Source organism: Sprattus sprattus (assembly GCF_963457725.1).
Source record: "Sprattus sprattus genome assembly, chromosome: 1".
In the NCBI taxonomy this organism is placed as follows: Eukaryota; Metazoa; Chordata; class Actinopteri; order Clupeiformes; family Clupeidae; genus Sprattus; species Sprattus sprattus.
The window spans coordinates 26,519,568-26,543,076 of record NC_137920.1 but is presented as its reverse complement, the minus strand read 5'-3'; the positions used below and the strand labels follow the sequence as shown (position 1 = coordinate 26,543,076).

The following is a 23,509-nucleotide window of genomic DNA, read 5'->3' as shown; positions in this document are numbered from 1 at the left end:
TGATGCTACAGTGTGTGGAGATGGAAAACTCATCCCACCGCAGTGGCACCACTGATAGCTTTTTGGCTGACTGGTGTAGGGAGAGACCACCAGACTCTTTGCTCATTGGCAGCATGTTCTGGTGAAGATGGACTGTAACCTGGGTGAGGGTGCTTAGATAGGAGGAGGATGTTGAGGCGGTGGCTACCATCTAGTGGAGCATCAGAGCATAAATCAGTGAAGAGAGATAAACGGAGGTGTGACGTGTCCTTTATTACTAATACAGAATGGTATCACTAGGTATGGGGTGGCGTTCAGGAAATATGTATATTGCTTTACTTACATTGGTTTTATTTTGTTTCATACGTATTGGTCTTTATGCACTTGTATTGAACCTTGACTGAAATTGTTAGTTATGCGTCTCACATATGAAAGAATGTGAACCTTGGTACATTTATTTGTGAGACTTGGAGATTGATACAGACATGTAAAGTTAAGTATAAGAATACATAAAGAAGAAAAAAGTAAGTTTATGCATGCATGTTTAGGGTATTAGGGCTTAGAGAAATGAAAGAGGGAAAAAGAAAATACAACTACAAAAATAAACACAGGAAAGATGCAAGTAAAATGCACTGATGATGCATACAATCTAAAAAGTGAGAATCATATTTTGAGATTAAACCAGTTATTTCACCATAATACATCTGACTTTTGTTGTCTTCAGATTTGATTGCAGCAGAGAAGAGAAGACTAAAACTGAAGCTTCAGGCGCACATGAAACAAAGGGTTTCTGTTGTACATCAAGAATCTGGAGTTTCTACTGTACAAGAAATCTACACTGAGCTTCACATTGTAGAGGGCCGCACAGGTGGAGTCAACAATACACATGAAGTGTCGACAATTAACATGAGCCAGATTGGGACAAGACCAAGCTCTGCAGATAAGCAAGTCAAGTTGGCAAACATGTTCAGAGACAGGCCTGCCACAAAAGTTTTGACTTTGGGAATTGCTGGTGTGGGGAAATCTGTTGCAGTGCAAAAGTTTGTCATGGACTGGATTGAGGAAAAAGCAAATCAAGATATAGACTTTGTTTTTGTTCTTCCTTTTCGGGAGTTAAATTTGAAACGAGGTGAACACTGCAACCTTCTTGATGTTCTTCAGTCATTCTACCCTTATCGTGAAGATTTGAAATACATCCTTGATTTGAGTGAATGCAAAATTCTTTTTGTCCTTGATGGTTTGGATGAAAGTAGACTCAAGCTGGACTTTGGCAAATGTATTTGTACGCTGGATGCAGAGTCATCAGTAGACATTCTCATAACAAGTCTCATTAAAGGAACGCTAGTGCCCTCTGCACTCCTCTGGGTGACAACCAGACCAGCAGCAGCCAGTCTGATCCCAAAAGACTGCTTCAACTTGGTGACAGAGGTTCGAGGATTCAATGACGACCAGAAAGATGAGTTCTTTAAGAAAAACATTCCAGAGAAGGCCAAGAGACTCATTGATCATATCAACAAGAATAGAAGCCTCCACATCATGTGTCACATACCAGTATTCTGCCGTATTCTAGCCAATGTGGTGGACAAAATACTGGAAGACCAGAGCAAAGAAGAATCAGCCAAAACTTTGACAGAATTGTACACATTGTATAATATCTCTCAGGTAAAAAGAATGGATGACAAATTCTCCGAAGACAAGAAGATGAAAAAAGAGGAAAAAGGACAGTTCCTTGTTAAACTTGGGAAATTGGCATTTAAACATCTGAACAAAGGCAGCCTGGTCTTCTATGAAAATGACCTGGCAGAGTGTGACATTGATGCAAATTGGGGAGCACTGCAGGCTGGACTTTGTACACAGATCTTCAACGTGGCGAGTGCTTCAACTGGAGAGAACATGTTCAGCTTTGTGCATCTCAGTGTACAGGAATTCTTGGCAGCTCTTTTTGTTATTCATGAAGGAAGTCATTTGGCAAATCCCTTTCCAAAGACTTGGAAAGAGAAGATCAGCTGGCTGTTCAAACACTCAAGGTTTGACCTTTACAAGATGGCAGTGGATAAGGCCCTGCAGAGCCGTAACGGACATTTGGATCTTTTTGTCCGTTTCCTCCTCGGCCTGGCTCCAATGTTGAAGCCAGAAATCCGGTCCCCCCTGAAGGTGTTGCTGCCACAGTTAGCTATCAGAGAAGTTAGCATCATGAAAACAGTTCAATACATCAAAGAGAAGATCAGGGAAGATATCTCACCAGAACGGATCATCAACCTCTTCCACTGTTTGAATGAGTTAGGGGACAACTCACTGGTTGAGGAGATCAACAGGTAATTAATACAGACCATTTCACATTCAAAGGAAATAGGTAATTGCACAATTACTAGAGGATGGTGTCAACACCTAGCCTGGCCATTACCAGCCTGTGACTCCATTTCATTCCGTCTTTCAGTCTGGGCCAACCCAATGCATTTTGGTTTCCGAGATGGGCGGGTGCTTATCTTGAGGTTTAAAATCATTGGAGTTCCCTTAACCAATCAGCAACGTTTAGTAAGCATTCGGTAGATTAAACTCTTCCCAAAGCCAGTTGGGAGAAGAGCTACGACGTCCTTTCCAATCATAAAACTTACAAGAAAATACTCTTGTTCTCCTTTTAATTTTCTGATGTTCTCGAGAGTTGAGACAACTTTTCCGATAGCTTTTCGTGTCTTTTCCTCCAAGGCGAGTTTTGCGTCACAGCTCTGAACTGTTCGCTGATTGGTCCTACAAAATTTTGAGTTCTGGAGACGATTGTCAATGGGGTTGGGCCAGACTGAGTATGGGCTTGAAATCAATTCAGGCGGAAATACGTAGGCTGGTGTCACCAGGCTAGTCAACACCACCAGGATCATAGGTTTGATTCCGAAAAAAGTACATACTAATAAAAGCCCTTAGCAAGGCTAAGTTATTGGAGTGTAACTGCTTTAAATATATTGGTTCCTACATGTACTGTACTGAACTATTTGTGGTTCATGTTAAAGATCATAAATGCATTGGATGACTAAATGTAAATGTATGTATGCATTGACATCATCAAGTCTATGCAATTATGTTCCCCCTGATAAAGGGATAGTCCTCAAATTATAATCAATCTTCAGATTGTATTTCATGCGAAGTGAATAAGAAATTGATGTTTGACGGTATTGATAAAATTTACTACTGATTCTTATCATTTGTATTTTTCTATTCTTCTGGAAAATAGAGAGGTGCATTCTCTTTTTGAATGAGAGGCATTTTAAATATCACTAAGATTATGAATATGTTTAAAATGTTACCCAGGTACATAAACTCAGCACACAAGGAGAATAACCTGACTCCAGCCCAGTGTTCAGCTTTGGCTTATCTGCTGCTGATGTCAGCTAAAGACTTGGAAGAGTTTGATCTGAAGAAATACCTGAGATCAGAGGAAGGGCTCCGCAGACTGCTTCCTGTAGTGAAAGTCTCTAAGAGAGTTTGGTGAGTAAAGTTTTGGGTGGGTTCTGTGGGTAAAGCCTTGTGAACAACAATGATACAACTTGGGACCATTTTGAAAATGAAGTCTGACATACTGGCTGAGAGAGATGCTTATAAACACGGTGTGTCTTTAACTGGGTCATTCCACGCCAAAGGGGACAATTTAAGGAAATATCCCCACTCGACCGTCTCAGATTTGGCTGACAAAAATTCAAGGTTGTTTATACACTTCTTAATATGTAAAGTCCCAAATATTAGCTCTTTACTCCCAATGGTTTTGTCACAAAAAGATGTTTTATAGGGGAGGGGGTGCCTCTACTTCAGACACTTTTTTAGCAGCGTTTTCTGAAGAGCCATTTTCAAATTGCTATTACTAGAAAAGTATTTAAGATAGCTCCTTCAAACGTTCTAGGCTTAACATCTGATACCATTACTTCCAAGGGGGTGGCTTGGGTATGTCATAGTATTCGGGATGCTTGAATTTGCGCAAAAATTGTACTCTATGCTTTGTTGCAGCATCTTTGAAGGCCTGTGGAAAGCTCAATGTTAGTGCTAGAGACTTGATATTGTACACAGACCTTCATATGTACTCTCTGTATATTGTATTGAAAAACTATCCTTATGTGATGAATGGTCTGGAAGATATTAAAGCTTGGAAATGGATGAAATTTAAATGGCAGCAAAAGGTTAGTGTATGACACAGAGCTCACTCCATGTAAAGTGTGACAATGGCTCCCACTTGACTGTCTTAGATTTGGCTGAAAAAAAATCAAGGTTGTTCAAACACTTCTTAATAGGTATAGTCCCAAATATTAGCTCTCTACTCCCAATAGTTTTGTCACAAAATAATGTTTCATGGGGTGATGGGGTGCCTTTCATTTTAGCAGGGTTTTCAGTAGAGCCATTTTCAGATTGCTATAACTAGAAAAGTAAGCTAGCTCCTTCAAACTTTCTAGGCTTAAAATCTGATATCATTACTTGAATAATATGGACTTCCAAGGGTGTGGCTTGGGTGATCATAGTATTCGGGGTGCTTTGCTCGGAAATTTTACTCTACGCTCTGTTGAAGCATCTTTGAAGGCCTGTGAAAAGCTCAATATTAAAGCTAGAGACTTGATATTATACACAAACGCAGTTTAAGCTCTATGTCATAGACGTACCTTTTGTTACCATTAAAATATGCTTCCATTGGCCATTGAATGTTGGCCGTGTACAAAAATCCCATATTTTCAAAAAAATATTTTGAGAAAATGCCATCACAGCTTTTTATATATTTTTTATATGTTAAGAACAAATATCTAATCTTTCCAAAAAAAAATGTTTCATGTTGGCAAATGCTGTCATTTTTTTGCTTAAGCAGGCCAAAAATGGCACAGAATGGGTTTTCATCCATTTTCCAGCTTTAATATCGTCCAGTTTGAAGGAGCTAGCTTAAATACTTTTCTAGTAATAGCAATTTGAAAATGGCTCTTCATAAACACTGCTAAAAAAGCGTCTGAAGTACAGGCACCCCCTCCCCCCTAAAACATCTTTTTGTGACAAAACTATTGGGATAGAGAGCTAATATTTTGGACTATACCTATTAAGAAGTGTTAAACAACCTTGATTTTTTTCTGCCAAATTTGAGACGATCGAGTGGGGGCCATTGTCCCGTGTGGCGTGGAATGACCCAACTGTGTATAAACATGAATAAAAGTGTCATAATTGTATATGTAACTGAGTAACCTCGACAATAGGATGTTTAATCTTCATTTCTGAACAGGCTTAATCAGTGTCAATGCTGAATACTATCAAATTTGTACATATATATTATTACATACATACATAATATTTTTAAACAGGCTAAATCAGTGTCACCTCTCCAAAGCAAGCTGTGAATTGATAGCATCAGTGCTGCAAGGGACACCTTCCCATCTGAGAGAACTTGACTTAAGTGGCAATGACCTGAGGGATGAAGGAATGGAGCTGCTCTGTGTGGGACTAAGAGATCCACAATGCAAGTTGGAGACACTGAGGTCAGTTTTGAGGCATATGAGAAAGACTCAATAGGTGAAATTCAATGACAATTCCTCTGAAATTGCCACTTGGTGTGTGTGTTTCCATTTATATGTAACATAAGAACAAGCAAAATAGACATAGAGATACAGAGAACGCTGCATCTGTCACGGAATGGCAGGACAACACAGTTTATAGGGAGGTGGAAGTTTATTGGCAGCAGTGGTCGAGGATCAGGAGCACATAAGGTCCTGAAGCATAATCCAGGATTGTAGCGGGTGTGATGCGAGAACCGTCTGAGAGTGAAGGGAGTGAGGAGGTTATATGGGTGAATAACAGGTGCTTGGGATGAGTAATCAACTGCTGTGGAAGGTGAGTGCCAGAAGTGTGGGATCAGTACTGATTGTGGTCGAGGATGACATGCAGCTGGGAATGTGATCGTGACTGTGATTGAGCTTTAGCGGAGGTGTATGAGTCCAAAAGTGAAAAAAAGGGGGCCTGGCCGGAACTTGGCTCAGCACATACTTGACAGCATTTGCTGTCTTAATGTACAGAAGTGTTCTTCTGTATTCATCTGTATGAGAGCGTGTGCAGTGAATAAAGAGAACGGATCAACATTTAACATCTACAACATGTCATACAGATCGTAGAAAAACTCTGAACCCTTCAGAATTCACCATGGGCTCCTGTGCACAGGTCAATGTGCTGGATCATGAATATTTTTGTAAACCAGTGTCAACACTTTATATACAAACACATCATAATGATCGTATAGGCCCAAAGGGAGGAGATAGACGAGTTATGTTAAAAAAAATGAAAAATGTATGAACAGAAGTGCTGAATAGTGTCAAATGTGTACAACAACTGTATTTTTTTCAAACAGGCTAAATCAGTGTCACCTCTCCAAAGCAAGCTGTGAAATGATGGCATCAGTTCTGCAAAGGACAGCTTTCCATCTCAGAGAACTGGACTTGGGTGGCAATTACCTGCTGGATGAAGGAATGGAGCTGCTCTGTGTGGGACTAAGAGATCCACGATGCAAGTTGGAGACACTGAGGTCAGTTATGAGGCATATGAGAAAGACTCAATAGGTGAAATTCCTCTGAAATTGCCACTTGGTGTGTGTGTTTCCATTTATATGAAACATGAGAACAAGCAAAATAGACATAGAGATACAGAAAACGCTGCATCTGTCACGGAATGGCAGGACAACACAGTTTGTAGGGAGGTGGAAGTTTATTGGCAGCGGAGGTCAGGGATCAGGAGCACATAAGGTCCTGAAGCATAATCAAGGATTGTAGCGGGTGTGATGCGAGAACAGACAGAGAGTGAAGGGAGTGACGAGGTTATATGGGTGAATAACAGGTGCTTGGGATGAGTAATCAACTGCTGTGGAAGGTGAGTGCCAGCAGTATGGGATCAGTACTGATTGTGGTCAAGGATGACGTGCAGCTGGGAATGTGATTGTGACGGTGTGATTGAGCTGTAGCGGAGGTGTATGAGTCCAAACGTGAAGAACGGGGGCGTGGCTGGAGCTCGGCTTAGTGCAGATGTGACAGCAGAGTGTATTTAACTGTGTATAAACATGAATAAAAGCATCATAATTGTACATGTAACTGAGTTACCTCGACAATATGATGTTAAATCTTCATTTTTAAAAAGGCTTAATCATTGTCAATGTGTACATTGAATCAGTGTCAATGTGCACATATATATTATCCCATGCATAAATAATATTTTTTAAACAGGCTAAATCAGTGTCACCTCTCCAAATCAAGCTGTGAAATGATGGCATCAGTTCTTCAAATGACACCTTCCCATCTGAAAGAACTGGACATGGGTTGCAATTACCTGCTGGATTCCTCTGAAATTGCCACTTGGTGTGTGTGTTTCCATTTATATGTAACATAAGAACAAGCAAAATAGACATAGAGATACAGAGAACGCTGCATCTGTCACGGAATGGCAGGACAACACAGTTTATAGGGAGGTGGAAGTTTATTGGCAGCAGTGGTCGAGGATCAGGAGCACATAAGGTCCTGAAGCATAATCCAGGATTGTAGCGGGTGTGATGCGAGAACAGACAGAAAGTGAAGGGAGTGAGTAGGTTATATGGGTGAATAACAGGTGCTTGGGATGAGTAATCAACTGCTGTGGAAGGTGAGTGCCAGGAGTGTGGGATCAGTACTGATTGTGGTCAAGGATGACGTGCAGCTGGGAATGTGATCGTGACTGTGTGATTGAGCTTTAGCGGAGGTGTATGAGTCCAAAAGTAAAGAAAGGGGGTGTGGCCGCAGCTCGGCTCAGCACATAAGTTACAGCATCTGCTGTCTTTATTTACAGATGTGTCCTGCTGTATTCATCTGTATGAAAGTGTGTGCAGTTAATAAATGGAAGGGGTCAAAATGTAATTTCTACAACATGTCAGATCGTAAAAAAAGTCTGACCCCTTCAGAATTTACCATGAGTTCCTGTGTACAGGTTAATGTGCTGGATCATGAATATTTTTGTAAACCAGTGTCAACACTTGATATACAAACAAATCATAATAATCATATAGGCCCAAAACGGAAAAGATGGACAAGTTACATTAAAAAAATATATAAATGTATAAACAGAGGTGTTGAATAGTGTCAAATGTGAACATCAACTGTATTTTTTTAAATAGGCTATATGGGTGTGTTCTTTCAAAAGCAAGCTATCAAATGGTTGCATCTAGACTACAAGGGAAATCTTCCCATCTCAGAGAACTGGACTTAAGTTACAATGACCTGCAGGATGAAGGAATGGAGCTGCTCTGTGTGGGACTAAGAGATCCACAATGCAAGTTGGAGACACTGAGGTCAGTTATGAGGCATATAAGAAAGGCTTATTCTTCAAATTCAATAACAATTCCTCAGAAATGGTGTGTGTGCGTGTGCGTGTGCGTGTGAGTTAGAAGGTGAATTTTCCCCCTTCTCACCGTGACTCACAAGAGGAGTTAGGCACTAATGTGGGGAGGACTCCCCCACCCAGGGCCGGATTAAGACATTTTGAGGCCTGGAGCTAATTACCAGGATGAGGCCCCTATATCGCCCCGACGCACATCATGACACGCACACAAACCCACGCCAGGTGCACTATCACATCAGTGTTTTAAAGTCCACAGAACCACTCTATAAATATGATCATTTTAAAGCCAAGGATAAAATGTATGTATGTAGTAGACTACACTGTAGACAATAATAAACCAATAATGCAAATGTATACATATTTCCATTCATTCAAAAGCAAAATCAAGGCTAAATAGCCAGGGAATGAAATAACGAATTGATTAAGCATATGCCTATTAGTGAAGCAACAGCTTGGCTCCGCGCCCACGTTTCTATGCGAGAGCACCGACGTGCGGTCAGGGGAGGCAGAGCTTCACCTGTCATCATTAAAGTAAAAAAACTAATAACGATCAAAGGAAATAAATATTTTCTACTGGTCTGTGATATAAATGTATTTTCTGCATGATTCCAATCATTTCGAGCAGTTTTATAATCAAAATCGCTGAATTTGCGCATGTCCTGTTCAAACAGACAGGAGACAGCAAGACGAGGCAACGACGAGCTGTGCTTCATCTCAGATTGCGCAATACCTCACAAACTGGACTGAGTGTAGAACCTATTTAGTCCTGCTGATCTGACAAAAAACCTCAGTGAAAACCTCTACACTAATATTTTACCATGACTGCGAAAATGGAAGATTCTATAGCTAAGCTAAAACATTTCACTTAGCTATGTCTAACTGGCTTGCACATAATTTGTCTATAATTTTCAATGAATTAGCCTAATCTGCAGCGATATGCGTGAGGATAAGAACTCATACATCTTCAATTGCTGACAGAATTTACGTTTTATTAGGCCTATTTAGATGGAACCGGGAAGCCTGGCTTGTTACCTGCATCATCGTATTTGAAAGCGCGTTATTAAAAGCGTTTATCCCTGTCTTAATGATGTGGTGCGAGCCAAAGCAAAGTTTAGAAATGTGAATTAATCTTCTTCAGTCTTACTTTGCACTTGAGGGCTTTTGCGATTAGAAGGTCACGGTCCACGGACCAGTCTTTTGGCCCCACTCTCGTGCTTTCTTTGACCGGACATTTTCGCGCATTATAATTTGTTTCACTCTGAATGTTTCTAATGTTATGCGCGGTGCGGTGCCGTTGACTCACTCGACATCGGGCGACCTGAGGCCCCCCTGGTGGCGAGGCCCGGGGCTGCAGCCCAGTCAGCCCATTCGTTAGACACGGCCCTGCCCCCACCACAATGGTTGGGTCCGGGCTCCCCCATGACAATGGTTGGACCCAGGAGACCTAAATGGGACAATTTAGTCCATGTGGTTACCCTATTTAAAGGGTGCCCCACTCCATGAGGAGAAGGGGAGACACAGGCATGAGAGGCCATGAAAGGTGTATGAGCAAATGAAACACTTGCTGTGAGGTGAAGTGTGTATCTAGATGTGGGGATACAGTTTATGTGCATAGATTTTTGGGCTTAGTTTCTGTGGCTAGTTTAGGGCCTAGCTTGTGAATGTGCCAAGCTGGTGCCTAGTGTGCCTAGTCTTGGAGTACTCTGGGTACTGTCTGTATTTTGATTTATGTTTGTTTGTTTTGTGGGCACATGTTTTGGGGTCGAAACCAGAGGGTCTCCGTTTAACTAAATATGTATATTTTGATCCAAGAGCCACCATCTCCTGCACTTTGTTTTCCCCCACTTCACCACCAAGTCGCCCACATCTCAAAAACACCTCGATCCCTTACAGTGGGTGTCTGTTTGTTTCTATTTATATAAAACACAGGGAACAAGCAAAAAAGAGAGATACAGAGAACAATACATCAGCTGTCTTAATGTACAGATGTGTCCTGCTGTGTTAATCTGTATGAGAGTGTGTGCAGTTTTCAAAGGGAAAGGATCAAAATGACTTGGAGGTCCGAAATGCAAGCTGGAAACATTTTGGTTAGTTAGCATAAAAGATTACCTAAAACAATATATTTTATAAATGTGAAGTCTGACTCTGTTGTCTCTTGTTTCAGGCTGAGCGGTTGTCTCATCACACACAAGGGCTGTTCTTTCTTGGCCTCTGCCCTCAAATCAAACCCCTCCTACCTGAAACAGCTGGATCTAAACTACAATCACCCAGGAGACACAGGGGTCAGAGAGCTCACAGACAGACTGAGTGATCCCAACTGTAAACTAGAGACTTTCAGGTGAGTGCTGGGTGTTAATTTGGGTGTACATAATATTTAGATTTTGGGTGACATATTCTGGATAGACTGGCTATTCTCCCCATTTATCTGTGGGATTTCTTCCACATCCTAAAATGGACACAGTGGTGATTCTTGTCGATTCTTGGTGTTTGTGACACAGGGAGAAGGGAGATTTGTAATGGAGAGGATGGGAAAAGTCTTTTCACTATGAGCACTAAGGGCCTGATTTACTAAGATTGCGACCGCAGCTTAATCTGCGCCTTTCACAGGCTCACATTAACGCACAGTGTTTCCCCGCATTTTCCATGGTATTTATCAATTACGTTCGGAAAATTTAATTTCAGCTATCGTAGTGGGGAAATGTATATTGACCAGTGCGCCGTAGCAATGCGTCGAGTACCTGGGTGAATAGTTGGCTGAGTGAAGGCTGAGACAACAACTACAGATGCTATAACTGTTTGAAATTATCCGGAGGCCAATATTTGCAAATGTTGCCAGGAGTTTATCAACTGATGGAATGGAATGTGATCGCCAGGTGGAGGGTTTGATGTCGTCTCTGATCTGGTCCAGTAGTTGAAGTATTGCGTGGCTGGTTAACCTGTACGGTCTAATGATTTGTGCATCGCCTAACTGAAAAAGTGTTATACGAGTTGAACAAATTAGTTCTGTGCGCTGTCTCTGTCTTCTTTCTTCGCCTTGCTCTTATAACTGCTGCCATATCAACGTTTTCAGACTCAATGGAAATGCGCTTCCTGGTTAAGATGTGCTTTTATGAGGCGGAGAATTAGCCCGCAAATCAGAGACGTGTGCTCGCCAGGCAGTTTTAGTAAATACCTTGCAATACATCATTAGGCGCACTTACCTTCTCTCCTCCCATTAAATTGCGCTTCATGCCCAGTTTACCACCCATGTTTTGATGCCATCCCACCTGTTTGCAGGTACACACCCATAAAGCGTTATTATGCGCCTCTACTCAAATGCGCCCCCTTAGTAAATACCGTTTTATGTTTACAACCGCTATTTTACGCCTGAAATGAGCGCAATCCTGTTAGTAAATCAGGCCCTAAGTGAGGCTCTATCCACTCTAATAAATTTACCTTACGGAATTATCTCCGTCCAGACTAGCTTTTGTATCTCTATGAAAAATGATCTCCTTCGATACTAACATGCCTGAAAATGAATATCACATGAACATTTACGTACACTGCGCATTCTAATGTATGGCTGATAACGCTGCTGGACACGGGCATTGTTGCACATAGCTTGAATAATAGCTTGCCTCCTGCACATGTAAGCAGTTGTAGCAGAAGCAGAATTTAACTGCACAGCACAACAAAGACAACAAGGTAAGCTACACTTGTAATTCGTTATCCAGGTTGCATTCGCCACTGGTAGTCAAGGCTGATACTGCTTTTTTTCTCCAGAAAAGGGTCACATGATATAAGTGTGTCGAATCAGGCAAGGATGTGTTGTGACTTCAGGAAGCGAACGTGGGTGTCTGCCACATCGTTTCCAAAAGTGTTGTGACTAATAAGACCCAGTGTTAGGTGAAAATTCGCACTAAAGTTTACCTCGGACAGACAATAATTGTATTCAATATGCACATCGGGCTCACTCATGTCCTGGCAGACAAGAGAGTCTCAACCAAGGCTTCCCAGCAATGCTGTTGGTGGATCATGTTGTGTCTGGTCCCCATAGCAACAGTGTTGTTACACTCCTTCCATTCCCCCTCCCCTTTTCCCCTCTCCACTTCTCTCCTTCCAGCAGGAACTGCTCACTCTGCAGCCCCACCTGCCAGACTGTCTGGGTTAACTGGGTAAAATATCTGTGCTTGTGTCACACCCCTGTCTAGGGTCAGATGCAAGTACAAAAGAAAGAGTTTGAACTGGGGGCAAAAAATATGAAACATGAAATATGAAACATGTAAAGAATTGATTAAACAGAAGACGTATGAAACTTGGAAACAGAACATTTACAGTATCTAGTCTAAAACAGATTGATAATGGCATGTCTGAATCCGCACGCTTTGGCCTTGTCTAGTCTTGTGTCTAGAGTCTCACAAACTGGAAGAGTGTTTTTGCAAAGGGTGGAGCCCAATTGAAACATCAGCAGGCAGAAGTTTTGTCAATTGGGTGTCATCAGCCCATAGGCCATCCTGGAGCAGGGGCGGTTCTAGCAAATTGGAGGCCCTGGGCAAAGAACAATGTTGAGGCCCCCCCCCCCCCCCCCCCCAAAAAAAAAAAGAAATCGTTTTAATGTTATATGGAACTGACATTTATTGTGAGTATATGACTTTAACAATTAAACAGTTGTAAATTATTTTAATTATGAGGTTTTGAGTGCAGTATTTTAGTAGTGTAACTTTTTTATTTCTTAATCATAACAATGTTACTTGTTACATTTGATTAATTCTTTATAGTTCTGTTTCTGAATGTTTTCAACTGAAACTTCCAAATTTGAAGAGGTCCTGTTTTAACCATTTAAATTCTCTCTCTATCTGTTAATTTATCACACCATAGGGGTCTTCACTAATCACTGTATCTCCACCATTGATGTAGGCTACTCACATTGTTGACATCACCGCTGTCGTTATCAGCCAGCTGTGCTTGAGCTGTGTTCATGACCATGGCAGTATCATGCGTGTCGTCGTCAGTGCGGGTGTGACAGTGTCTCGGATATGGGCAGCTGACAGAATGGCTCACCGTTTGTAGAAGAAAAGCAGGCAGAGCTAGTTGGTGTCACTACAAGCTGTTTGTGTGCTGCTGCTGCTAGCAATTGCTAAACTTGGCTTAGCCGCACTTGAAACATTATCAGATGAACTCGACACATTATCAGATATTTCTTCCACTTCCACGGACGAATTCCTTGATAGGAAATTGTGTGTTACCTTAGGTAATTTCTCCCTGAACTTCTCATCCTGCCCTTTCCTCTTTCTTTTCTCGCTGCCATTTAAAAGACGTTTCACGCTTAACTCTGCGACCATACACGTCACCACACGAAAAATTGTTAGTGACAGAAAAGGCACGTGACCTGGAATAATTTGTTCCATGATGGAATTAAGATACATTTTAAGCTGATACTGAAAATAAAATCATGCTTATTATGAATTGTCATTATTTTGCAATGCCACGTGATTTATTTTAATTAGCAAAAAAAATTTAAAATTGGAAATACGACGAGGCCCCCCTGGTGGCCGAGGCCCTGGGCAACTGCCCAGTTTGCCCGTTCGTCCGGTCCGCCCCTGTCCTGGAGAACACACACACACATTTGATTAATTTATTTGGAATGACCAATACTGATACAACACCACAGCATCCAAATATAAGTAAAGAACCTTATTATGTTTCACACAACAACACAAACACTGTGCAAGTATTTGCAACCAAATGAATCAGTAGATGAATAAAAAAAGGCAAATCAGGGGTAGAGATGGCAGCGCCTTCTCCATGTATGCAGATGATTGCTGACACAGAGCAGTATTTGGCTATTTGCTTGGAGTTCTTCTTATTAACTCCAGCAATTTGCAAACCTCTAACACAGAGTCGATGTACATGTCCAAAGCTACCATAGATCAGTACAACTAGTTTTGTATGATAACTACCTACTGACAGAGCATGAATTAATGGCTGGTATTTTAAAAAAAATTCAGAGAAACACAGGTCCATATACATATCAAAACAACAACCCACTTCCAGAATCATGAAAGTTTTTAAAAGATCATCAACAACAACAATATCAGGAGTATTTGGAGAGTCTCTAAGAACAGTTTCTAAGGAGTATCGATTAAATGTGTGAACCAGTTCAGTTGTATTTTTTTGTGTGTGTGTATTGCGCTTTGTCCATTTGTTTTGCGTAATTCAATCGCTGTAATGTCAACAATGCGATCGTGACGGGCAATGTATAGTCCTTTGAATGCGGGGCATCCGTTCAGTATGTGCGCTGTTGATTCAAATTGTTTGTCATTATGCAACAAGCAGAATGGTTCATGGCGTTTTGGAAACCATGTAGACAGATTATATTGAGTGGGGAGTGCTTGCAGCCTAGCTTTTACAACAAATTTTAGGATGCCTGCATTGATGGCTGGATTATGTAGCGCCGAATGTGACACTGCCGGGTCCACGCACTGTAGGCATGCAAGCTTACCCTGGAGGCACAGGTTAACCCAGTAATGCCGCTGTTGTGTATGTAAATGTTGTAGGATTTCATACCTGCATGTCCGGCTGTTCAGCTTTTTGCTGGATTCGTCATGGTGTAGAGTCGCATCAGCATGGACATTTAAGTCCACAATGAGCTCCGCTTACCTGTTCTTGGCTTGTTGTGTTTATCCAATTTAGCTGAATGTTATTGCTGTTGCACAGGTCGTTCAAATCAGGCCAACAAGTAACTGCAAACACAAGAGCAATCAAACACTAAACAAGCAGAAACACACACAGGGACACAACAGCATGGGATGGGTGGCCTCCTTTACTATGCCTGCAGACTCTCTGGTAGTGAGTGAGCTCCAGGGTTGGGAGTGAATATCCTACTCTGCTGTCTTTATGACTGTTGTCACACCACACTGTCAGCCTGTTTGTTAGCATTCTCGTAATAGTGCACCTGTAGAAGTGTATAAGGATACTGGGTGACATACTGAATTTTCTGAGGAAGTGCAGCTGCTCCAGGTCTTTCTTTGATCAGCTGGTCTGTACTGTTTGACCATGTGAGGTCAGTGCATCACCAGTGCAGACCCGTCTATGTGAAGTAACTGATAATGTTGGTGCTGATGTCCTTGTTCCCTCTCCTTACATCCACAATCATCGCTTTAGTTTTGCTGACATTGAGGGAAAGTTTGTTCTTATGGCACCATGTCCCTCAGCTTGACACCACTCCTGTATGCTGTCTCATCACCACCAGTGATCAAGCCTATGACAGCGGTGTCATCAGCAAACCTGATGATGGAGTTGCTCTCATAGGAGGCAGTGCAGTCATGTACAAAGAGTGTGTAGAGCAGGGGCTCAGCACACAACCTTGAGGGCCACAATGTTCATGATTAGTGTTTTTTGAGGAGAGAGGCCAAATGCTGACAGATTGTGGTCTGCTAGTGTGGAAGTCCATGATCCAGCTGCATAGGGAGGGGATAAGGCTTTGAGTAGTTTGCCTGTAAGTGTGGGTTTTGACGATGGTGTTAAATATTGAGCTCTAGCTAATGAACCACATTCTAACATGGCTGTCTTTGTTTGCTGTGGAGACCCTTGGTTGATCTGATTTGTTGATAGGGAAACTGAAAGGGGTCCAGTGTGTCTGTGAACAGCTATATGATCGTTGTCCTGAAATAATATCACAGAAAAAATAACCAGGCTATGGAATATCTTACTGTTTTTGTTACTGTTTTTTTCCTGTTGATTTGTTATCAGTGAATCATTTTAATCAATCAAAACTATATACGTTGTGCCTCAAGTGTATTTTCTTCTCTCCTCCTTTTTTGAGGTATGACCATGGAGGAGAGCTCAGGATGAAACCAGGACTGAGAAAATGTGAGTGATTTTATTCATTTTTCCCTGAAAAATACACACACATGATTGTATATGAACAAATGGAAACATTGTGGAGGTGTGTATGAAAAAGAGAAAGAGGTTGTGTATGTTTATAGGTTTAGTAGTGCATGTGATCATGTGTGTGTGTGATCAGGCTGATGTTTCTTTTTTTCACTTGGTCATTTTCTGATGCCATTTGACTTTCTTAATTCTAAAACATGAATGTGATTAAGCCGACTCCCAGCTCATACAGCTGTTGCTGAGCAACTGCAGGGTCTGGCCCTGAAAACAGCTGCCAGCTTACTGCCATAAGGTTATCATGACATGTGCCATCGTGACAATGAAAGCTGAACAGAATTTATGTCTGACACTTACTGAACCAAGCATGGCAGTGTTTGGTCTGTGATGCTTACCTGAAGGGATCCACACCTGAGTTTGTGTGTTGTGTCCTTAGGTTTGTACTTGCCTGCTAGTGTGTGTGTGATAGATTGTGGTGTTTTTGTTTTGTGTGTGTGTGTGTGTAAATGAAGACATTTCACATACCTGTTCCTGCACACACAAGAGATCATACATATGCTTCCTGATCTCCTGCTTACACATTAACAAACACAAACAGAGATAGAGATAGAGAGAAATACTCACACTCACACGATATTGCACATATACTCCTTCTCTACACACACAGAAAGATAGAGACATGTGCTCACACACACACATACACACATCACATATACACAAGAATGCAAAAACAGATACATTCTTATACACAGACATTAACCCCCCCCCCCCCCCCCCCCCCCCCACACACACACACACGCAGTTTACTTCTTTATTTGGATTCGATACGTTAGTACATATCAGGCAAAATCCAAATTTGGCTAAAGGGAAGTCTTAAATTGCATTCAAAGTTCTAGTCCATATTGTGCATTACGGGTAAAGGTGACACCTGCGCTTCCAGATGAAGTGGCTACCTATTATTGCTGACGTGGAGCAGTGCTTTGCCAAGTGTTTGGCCCTTTTTTTGGAGAGACCACAGATTTGTAGGCCTCGCACACACATCCTATGCACATGACCTAAGCTGCCAAAGATCAAGGCAATGATTGTACATGTGTAGGCATAGTTGGTTAGAACAGTACTTAAGGGTTGATATTTTAGCAGTTTTGACGCATAGCAGGTGTCCATGTAGGCGTCGTAAGAGCAACCAATCTCAATGATTGTGATCGTTTTCTTTTCTTCATTAATTGACACAAGGTCTGGTGTATTTGCGATGTTTTCAATTCGTTCCGCTGATCATGTGGAATGGAGAACCAGTGTGATTTAACAGACTCGTTGGTATGCATGGTTGTGAAGGTGCTGTTCTCGCGGAGCTTCTTCATGGCCAGCGCCACAATTCGGTCATGCCGCGCGATGTAAAGTCCTTTGTAGGCAGGGCAGCCGTTGAGGATGTGCGCGATTGATTCCCTTTGTCGGTTGTGGTGTAGTAGGCAGAAAGGCTCATGCGTTGATGGAAACCATGTTGCTAGGTTTGTTTTAGTTGGTAGTACCTGAAGGCGAGCTTTTACACAAATAAACAAACACACACACACAAACAGAGAGAGAGAGAAAGTGACATAAACACACACATACAGTCATTTACACCAAAGCTACATACAAGCATAGACACACACACACACACACACACACACACACACACACACGAATACCACAAATGCACAAGGATGCACATACTGAAACACACACACGCACGAATACACAAGGATACACATACACACACACACACACACACACACACACACACACACACACACACACACACACACACACACACACACACACACACACACTAATACCACAAATGCACAAGGATGCACATACAGAAACACACACAAGCACTAATACACAAGGATACACATACACAGACACGCACACACACACACACACACAAACACATATACATACACACACACTCTCTCTCACACACTTACGTACACACTTACACACATTCTCTTACACAGGCATAAACACACACATACAGACACACACACAAACACACACTCACAAAAATCCCAAATACAAAAGGATGTACATACACACACAGACAAATACACAAGGATGCACACACACACACACACACGCACACACACAAACACATATACATATACACTCACACACACATATTATACATGTACTCCTTCCTGAGACACACACACTCACACAATACATTATACATATATTCCTTCCTGACACACACACACACACTCACAAATATCACAAATACACAAGGATGCACATATGCACACAAACACATACACACAAATATCACACGTACAGAAGGATGCACATACCCACACACACACACACACGCATACACAGAGACACAGACACAGACACAGACACAGACACAGACACAGACACACACACACACACACACACACACGCATACACACAGACACAGGCACTTTCTCTCACTTGCATACATACACACACTCACACGAAAGATCATACGTTTACCTCCTGATACCCAACACACAAATATCACAAATACAAAAGAAAGCACGTACACACACACACACTCTCTTACCTATATGCATATACTCCAACACACACACACACACACACACAGATTCACAGAAACACAAAGGATTCCATGTATACTCCTTCCTGTCACACACACACACACACACACACACACGCACACACACACACACACACACACGCACGCACGCACTCACTCTCTCTCTCTCACACACACAGGCACACACACACACACATTATCTAACACTAACATACACATAGAGAGAGACACACACACACACACACACACACACACACACACACAGACATACACGTACACACACACACACCGATATACACGTAGACTCACAAACACACACACACACTTACCAAATGCATACACACACACACACACACACACACTTACCTATATGCACACACACACATTCACACACACATACACACACACACACACACACACACACACACACACACACACACACACACACAAATATAAATACATACAGTATATATGGAGAAAAAAAGTGACAGAAATACACACACACACACATTATCTAACACGTACACGTACACGTACACGTACACGTACACGTACACAAGCACGCACACACGCACGCACGCACGCACGCACACACGCACGCACGCACGCACGCACGCAGGCACGCACGCACGCACGCAACCGCAAGAGATTACACATATACTCCTTCCTTGCACACACACACACAAATATCACAAGAATTTACATGCACACACTGAAACAAACACACACACACACAGGAGATTACACATATACTCCCTGTTGCCTTCTTGACACACATGCACACAGGTACATTGAATCATGCACTCACACACACAAATACACACTTCTAATTCTCCTCCCAGAATTTTTTACACAGAAACACACACAAATATACAGTCTTCTCATTGTCCTCTTATCACTGTGTGATGGTGTGTGTATGTGTGTTTGAGGATGTGCTTGGTTGTGTGCATTTAGGAAGATGTGTGTATCTGAACATCTGTATGATTGTGTGTCTGTGTGTGTGTGTGTGTGTGTGTGTGTGTGGATGGGTGCAGTGGAACAGTCCCTTCCCTACCCCATATCCTGATGTTCTCTCCTTTTGTCTGCAGATGCCTGTGAGCTCACACTGGACCCAAACACAGCAGCCAGAGGTCTCTCTCTCTCTGAGGGGAACAGAAAGGTGACAGATGCGAGTCAGCAGCAGCCATATCCTGACCACCCAGAGAGATTTGACTCCTATGATCAGGTGCTGTGTAGAGAGGGTCTGTCTGGACGATGCTACTGGGAGGCTGAGTGGAGTGGTGGTAGGGCCCTTATAGCAGTTGCATATAAGAGCATGGAGAGGAAAGGGGGGAGTAATGGCTGCTTGTTTGGACGTAATGACAAGTCCTGGAGTCTGGATTGCTCTAGTAACAGTTTCTCTGCCCATCACAATAATAAGAAGACTGCCATACCTGCCCCCTCCTCCAGCTCCAGCAGAGTAGGAGTGTACCTGGACTGGCCAGCAGGCACTCTGTCCTTCTACAGCGTCTCCTCTGACACACTCACCCACCTGCACACGTTCCACTCCACATTCACTGAGCCCCTCTATCCTGGGTTTTGGGTTTGGTCTTACTCCACAGTGTCCCTGTGCCAGATCACATGACCTCCTAATCCTGCAGGATCACCAGAGTCTGCAGAAGAGTCACACTCTCCTGTTCAAACACCATTGTGTGATGCTGTGATGGAACATATTGATAATTAATATATAATTATTGAGCCGATTACATGTTGATAAACATACTGCTATGGAGATCAAGGTTAATTAAGCATCACTGTAATCATAGTTTAACTGTTCAAAATATGCTGGGGAATAAAAAAGGGAAACAAATTTGAATCTCTCTTTGTCTCTGTGTTTGTATGTGTATGTGTGTGTGTGTGTGTGTGTGTGTGTCACTCACTCACCAGTGAACCCTAACCCTCTATCTCTCTCTCTCTCTTTCTCCTCATTTCTCAGCCCTCTAACTCTCGCTGTCTCTTTCTCCTCATTTCTCATCCCCTCTCTTTTTTGCCAAAGATAGAGAGGGGATCCAGCTGGGGGTTCACTTTCTTTTGAAAATACACTAATTGTTTCATATAGTTTCATGTAGTTTTTGTGGCTACTCAAACAATTCCCTAAGTACATGCAAATGATAAACATAAACCTGACATTTCATCTATGGGAAATTGGTGGTGAAAAAAAAAATGTGTTTGACCATAACATTATTTCAATGCACACCATTCAAGCATTGGGAGACACTGCCCACATGTTTAATTTGAAATATCTGACACATCTTTCATTTGAACTAAGCCATCCTGTCCAAAGTATCCTCCTTACTGGAATTCAAAAGCAACACTAATGATCCGTCTCAGCGCTTCTCTCACTACCCCACGACCCTCGATGGGCTGGGGCAAGGCAGTGGATCACGCCGTCACAAAGTGGGAGGGGGGGCAGGAGGGCAGTAGACTACTGAACTACTGACTGACCTCAGCAATATGGCTGATCAGCCATTATGCACACACACACACAGTTATTTCCTGTTGCTTATTGTGATCTGATTTGTAAGTGGATATCACAACATTGTCGTAACATCCTGTCACCACTAGATGGCAGTAGTGCGCTGGATTTCATAGAGACGCATTTCACCACCAACAACCCATTTTAGAGGCCCTTATGGTTAATTATGTTAAAGCCCATTTACACTATTGTGTTCTGTAGGCATATCCACATGATTGTTCCATAACATTAACTCTAAAATAACTTTTAATCAAGTTTCCTTTCTCCTACCCGTTGTAGGCCTCCCTTCCAAACACAACAAGGCTGTAACTACAGTATTTATTGAACAGGGTCTCGATTTCTTTTGAAAATGAAGTTATAAAAAGTGAGTTCCAATGTCCACATAGTAAGGCCTATCCTTGTTGATGAATAGGTATAATGTCATGGAAAGTAAACAATGAATCTATTTAATTTACTGTTTTATTGCATACTAGACGTTGCATTTAGGAATAAACAGGTCATATTTTCCCCACTAATTCTTAGGCTTTTTCCCCATTTGATGTTTTGAGTGGTCTAATTTCAATTAACCACAACTAGTGTTCTACAAAAATATGAAGCGTCTTCTCTATGGAAGACTGCATCAACAGATCTGATGTTGGATATAAAGCCATTGAAGCTACATAAAATACCCAGACCTGCAGAATAGGTGTCAATGCAGATCGATTTGCAATGGAGACCCGAGTCAGGAGCTGGGTCCTTCTTGAGAATGCTGTCATGACCCGGCTCATGAGCCGCAACATACATTTGAGCCAGACCACAGAGTGTACAAAAACAGGAGGTTATTTCAATAGAGTGCGCACCAGCATCAAACACAGGGTGGAAGTGCAAAGGCACCTTCTGAAGACCAACAGCTTACTTTTACTTTTCATGACATCACATGTGTTACTGTACAGTTTATTGCAAATATATGTGTCTTATTTGTGTTTAACTATATTTAATTAATTTCTAGCAAAAGCATATGTGGATTTGTTTGTCAGGCAATCTATACAACCTACCCAAGAACACAAAACAACAACAAAAACAACATATTAGAATGTTACTGTAGCGCATGATGCATTGTTAATCAATATGCATGAATTTGGGGAAACTTTTTATTAAGTTTAATAAAAGTATAACAGATCCAGGGATGTTGTTGACGTAAAACTAATTTCTAACATCACACTAACTCCAGCATGGTCGTCAGTCCATCACGCATGTCAGTCCATCAACCGAATGGGACATGAAGCAGTGGCAGTGGTTGAGAAAGAGTGTGCATAACCTTATACCACAATTAGAGGCCAAAATAAGCAGAAATAAATTGCAGTTAAAATTGAAAGTGTAACTTCTGCTCAATTTGGGGCCTCTCTCCAGTGTATCTTCGTTGATGAATTGCAAGAGCGGAACGGAGCAGAAAAAGGAAAGGTTTTGAAACACTGGGAGCATTCATGTTTTTTCGTTCTTGTGTTCGATTGCTGATGTTTTATGACTTTTTGTTTCATCCCCTGTACTCCTTGAGCTAGAATGGATCCTTTGACAACATTAGAAAATATTTGTTTTAAAATAATATCCTCTCTCTGCTCGATTTATTACATACAACACAGAAAACAATGTCTTTTTAAATGATTGGCTTTTTTTATTAAGGTATTCTCATGGTATCTCTATTCTCTCAATAGGTCTCACATTTCATTGAGTAAAGCACATGATAAAGCCAGGGGGTTTTTACTTTTGTTTTTAAATCAACTCTTATACAACCTTCAACAGTATAAAAGACAAGGAAGCCTGTTTGTCGTGCCCCCAAAGGTAAAAGCCTTACCGCTGAGATCTGCGAGGAATTTTATTTTGCATCATTCTGTATATGCATTAAAGAAAGAACAAATTATTCTGTATTCTGACAAAAATAATTCAACCTTAGTATAATAATGAAAAAGTGAGCACATTTACCTCACAGATTCAGAAAATACAGCAGCCCAAAAGAGCAGCCCACAACATCAATGAAATTCAGCGCAACTTGAAGGGTATTGCAACAACATCTATTGAAATGTCTATTCAATTAAATTCAATTCAATTCAATTCAATTCAATTTTATTTATATAGCGCCATAACAATACAATTGCCTCTAGGCGCTTAACAGAGCCCAGAGCCTAAACCCCCTTAGTGCATGCACAATGGCAACAGGGGCAAGAAAAAAACTCCCTGTTAGGCAGGAA

At 41.7% G+C, this 23,509-nt stretch overlaps 1 protein-coding gene across 1 annotated transcript in view; it reads left to right on the top strand.

Annotated features, from left to right (window-relative positions):
* LOC308368863 (NLR family CARD domain-containing protein 3-like) overlaps positions 1-20,393 on the top strand; it is a gene marked incomplete at both ends in the record, with an annotated part of 150,130 nt that extends 129,737 nt beyond the window's left edge. The window contains 6 exons of the mRNA XM_080843145.1: positions 704-2,294; positions 3,283-3,459; positions 5,298-5,471; positions 10,508-10,681; positions 16,148-16,194; positions 19,858-20,393. Coding sequence (XP_080699271.1) covers positions 704-2,294; positions 3,283-3,459; positions 5,298-5,471; positions 10,508-10,681; positions 16,148-16,194; positions 19,858-20,393 — 2,699 coding nt within the window. The remainder of the gene's footprint in view (positions 1-703; positions 2,295-3,282; positions 3,460-5,297; positions 5,472-10,507; positions 10,682-16,147; positions 16,195-19,857) is intronic.
* Positions 20,394-23,509: the final 3,116 nt, after the last annotated feature.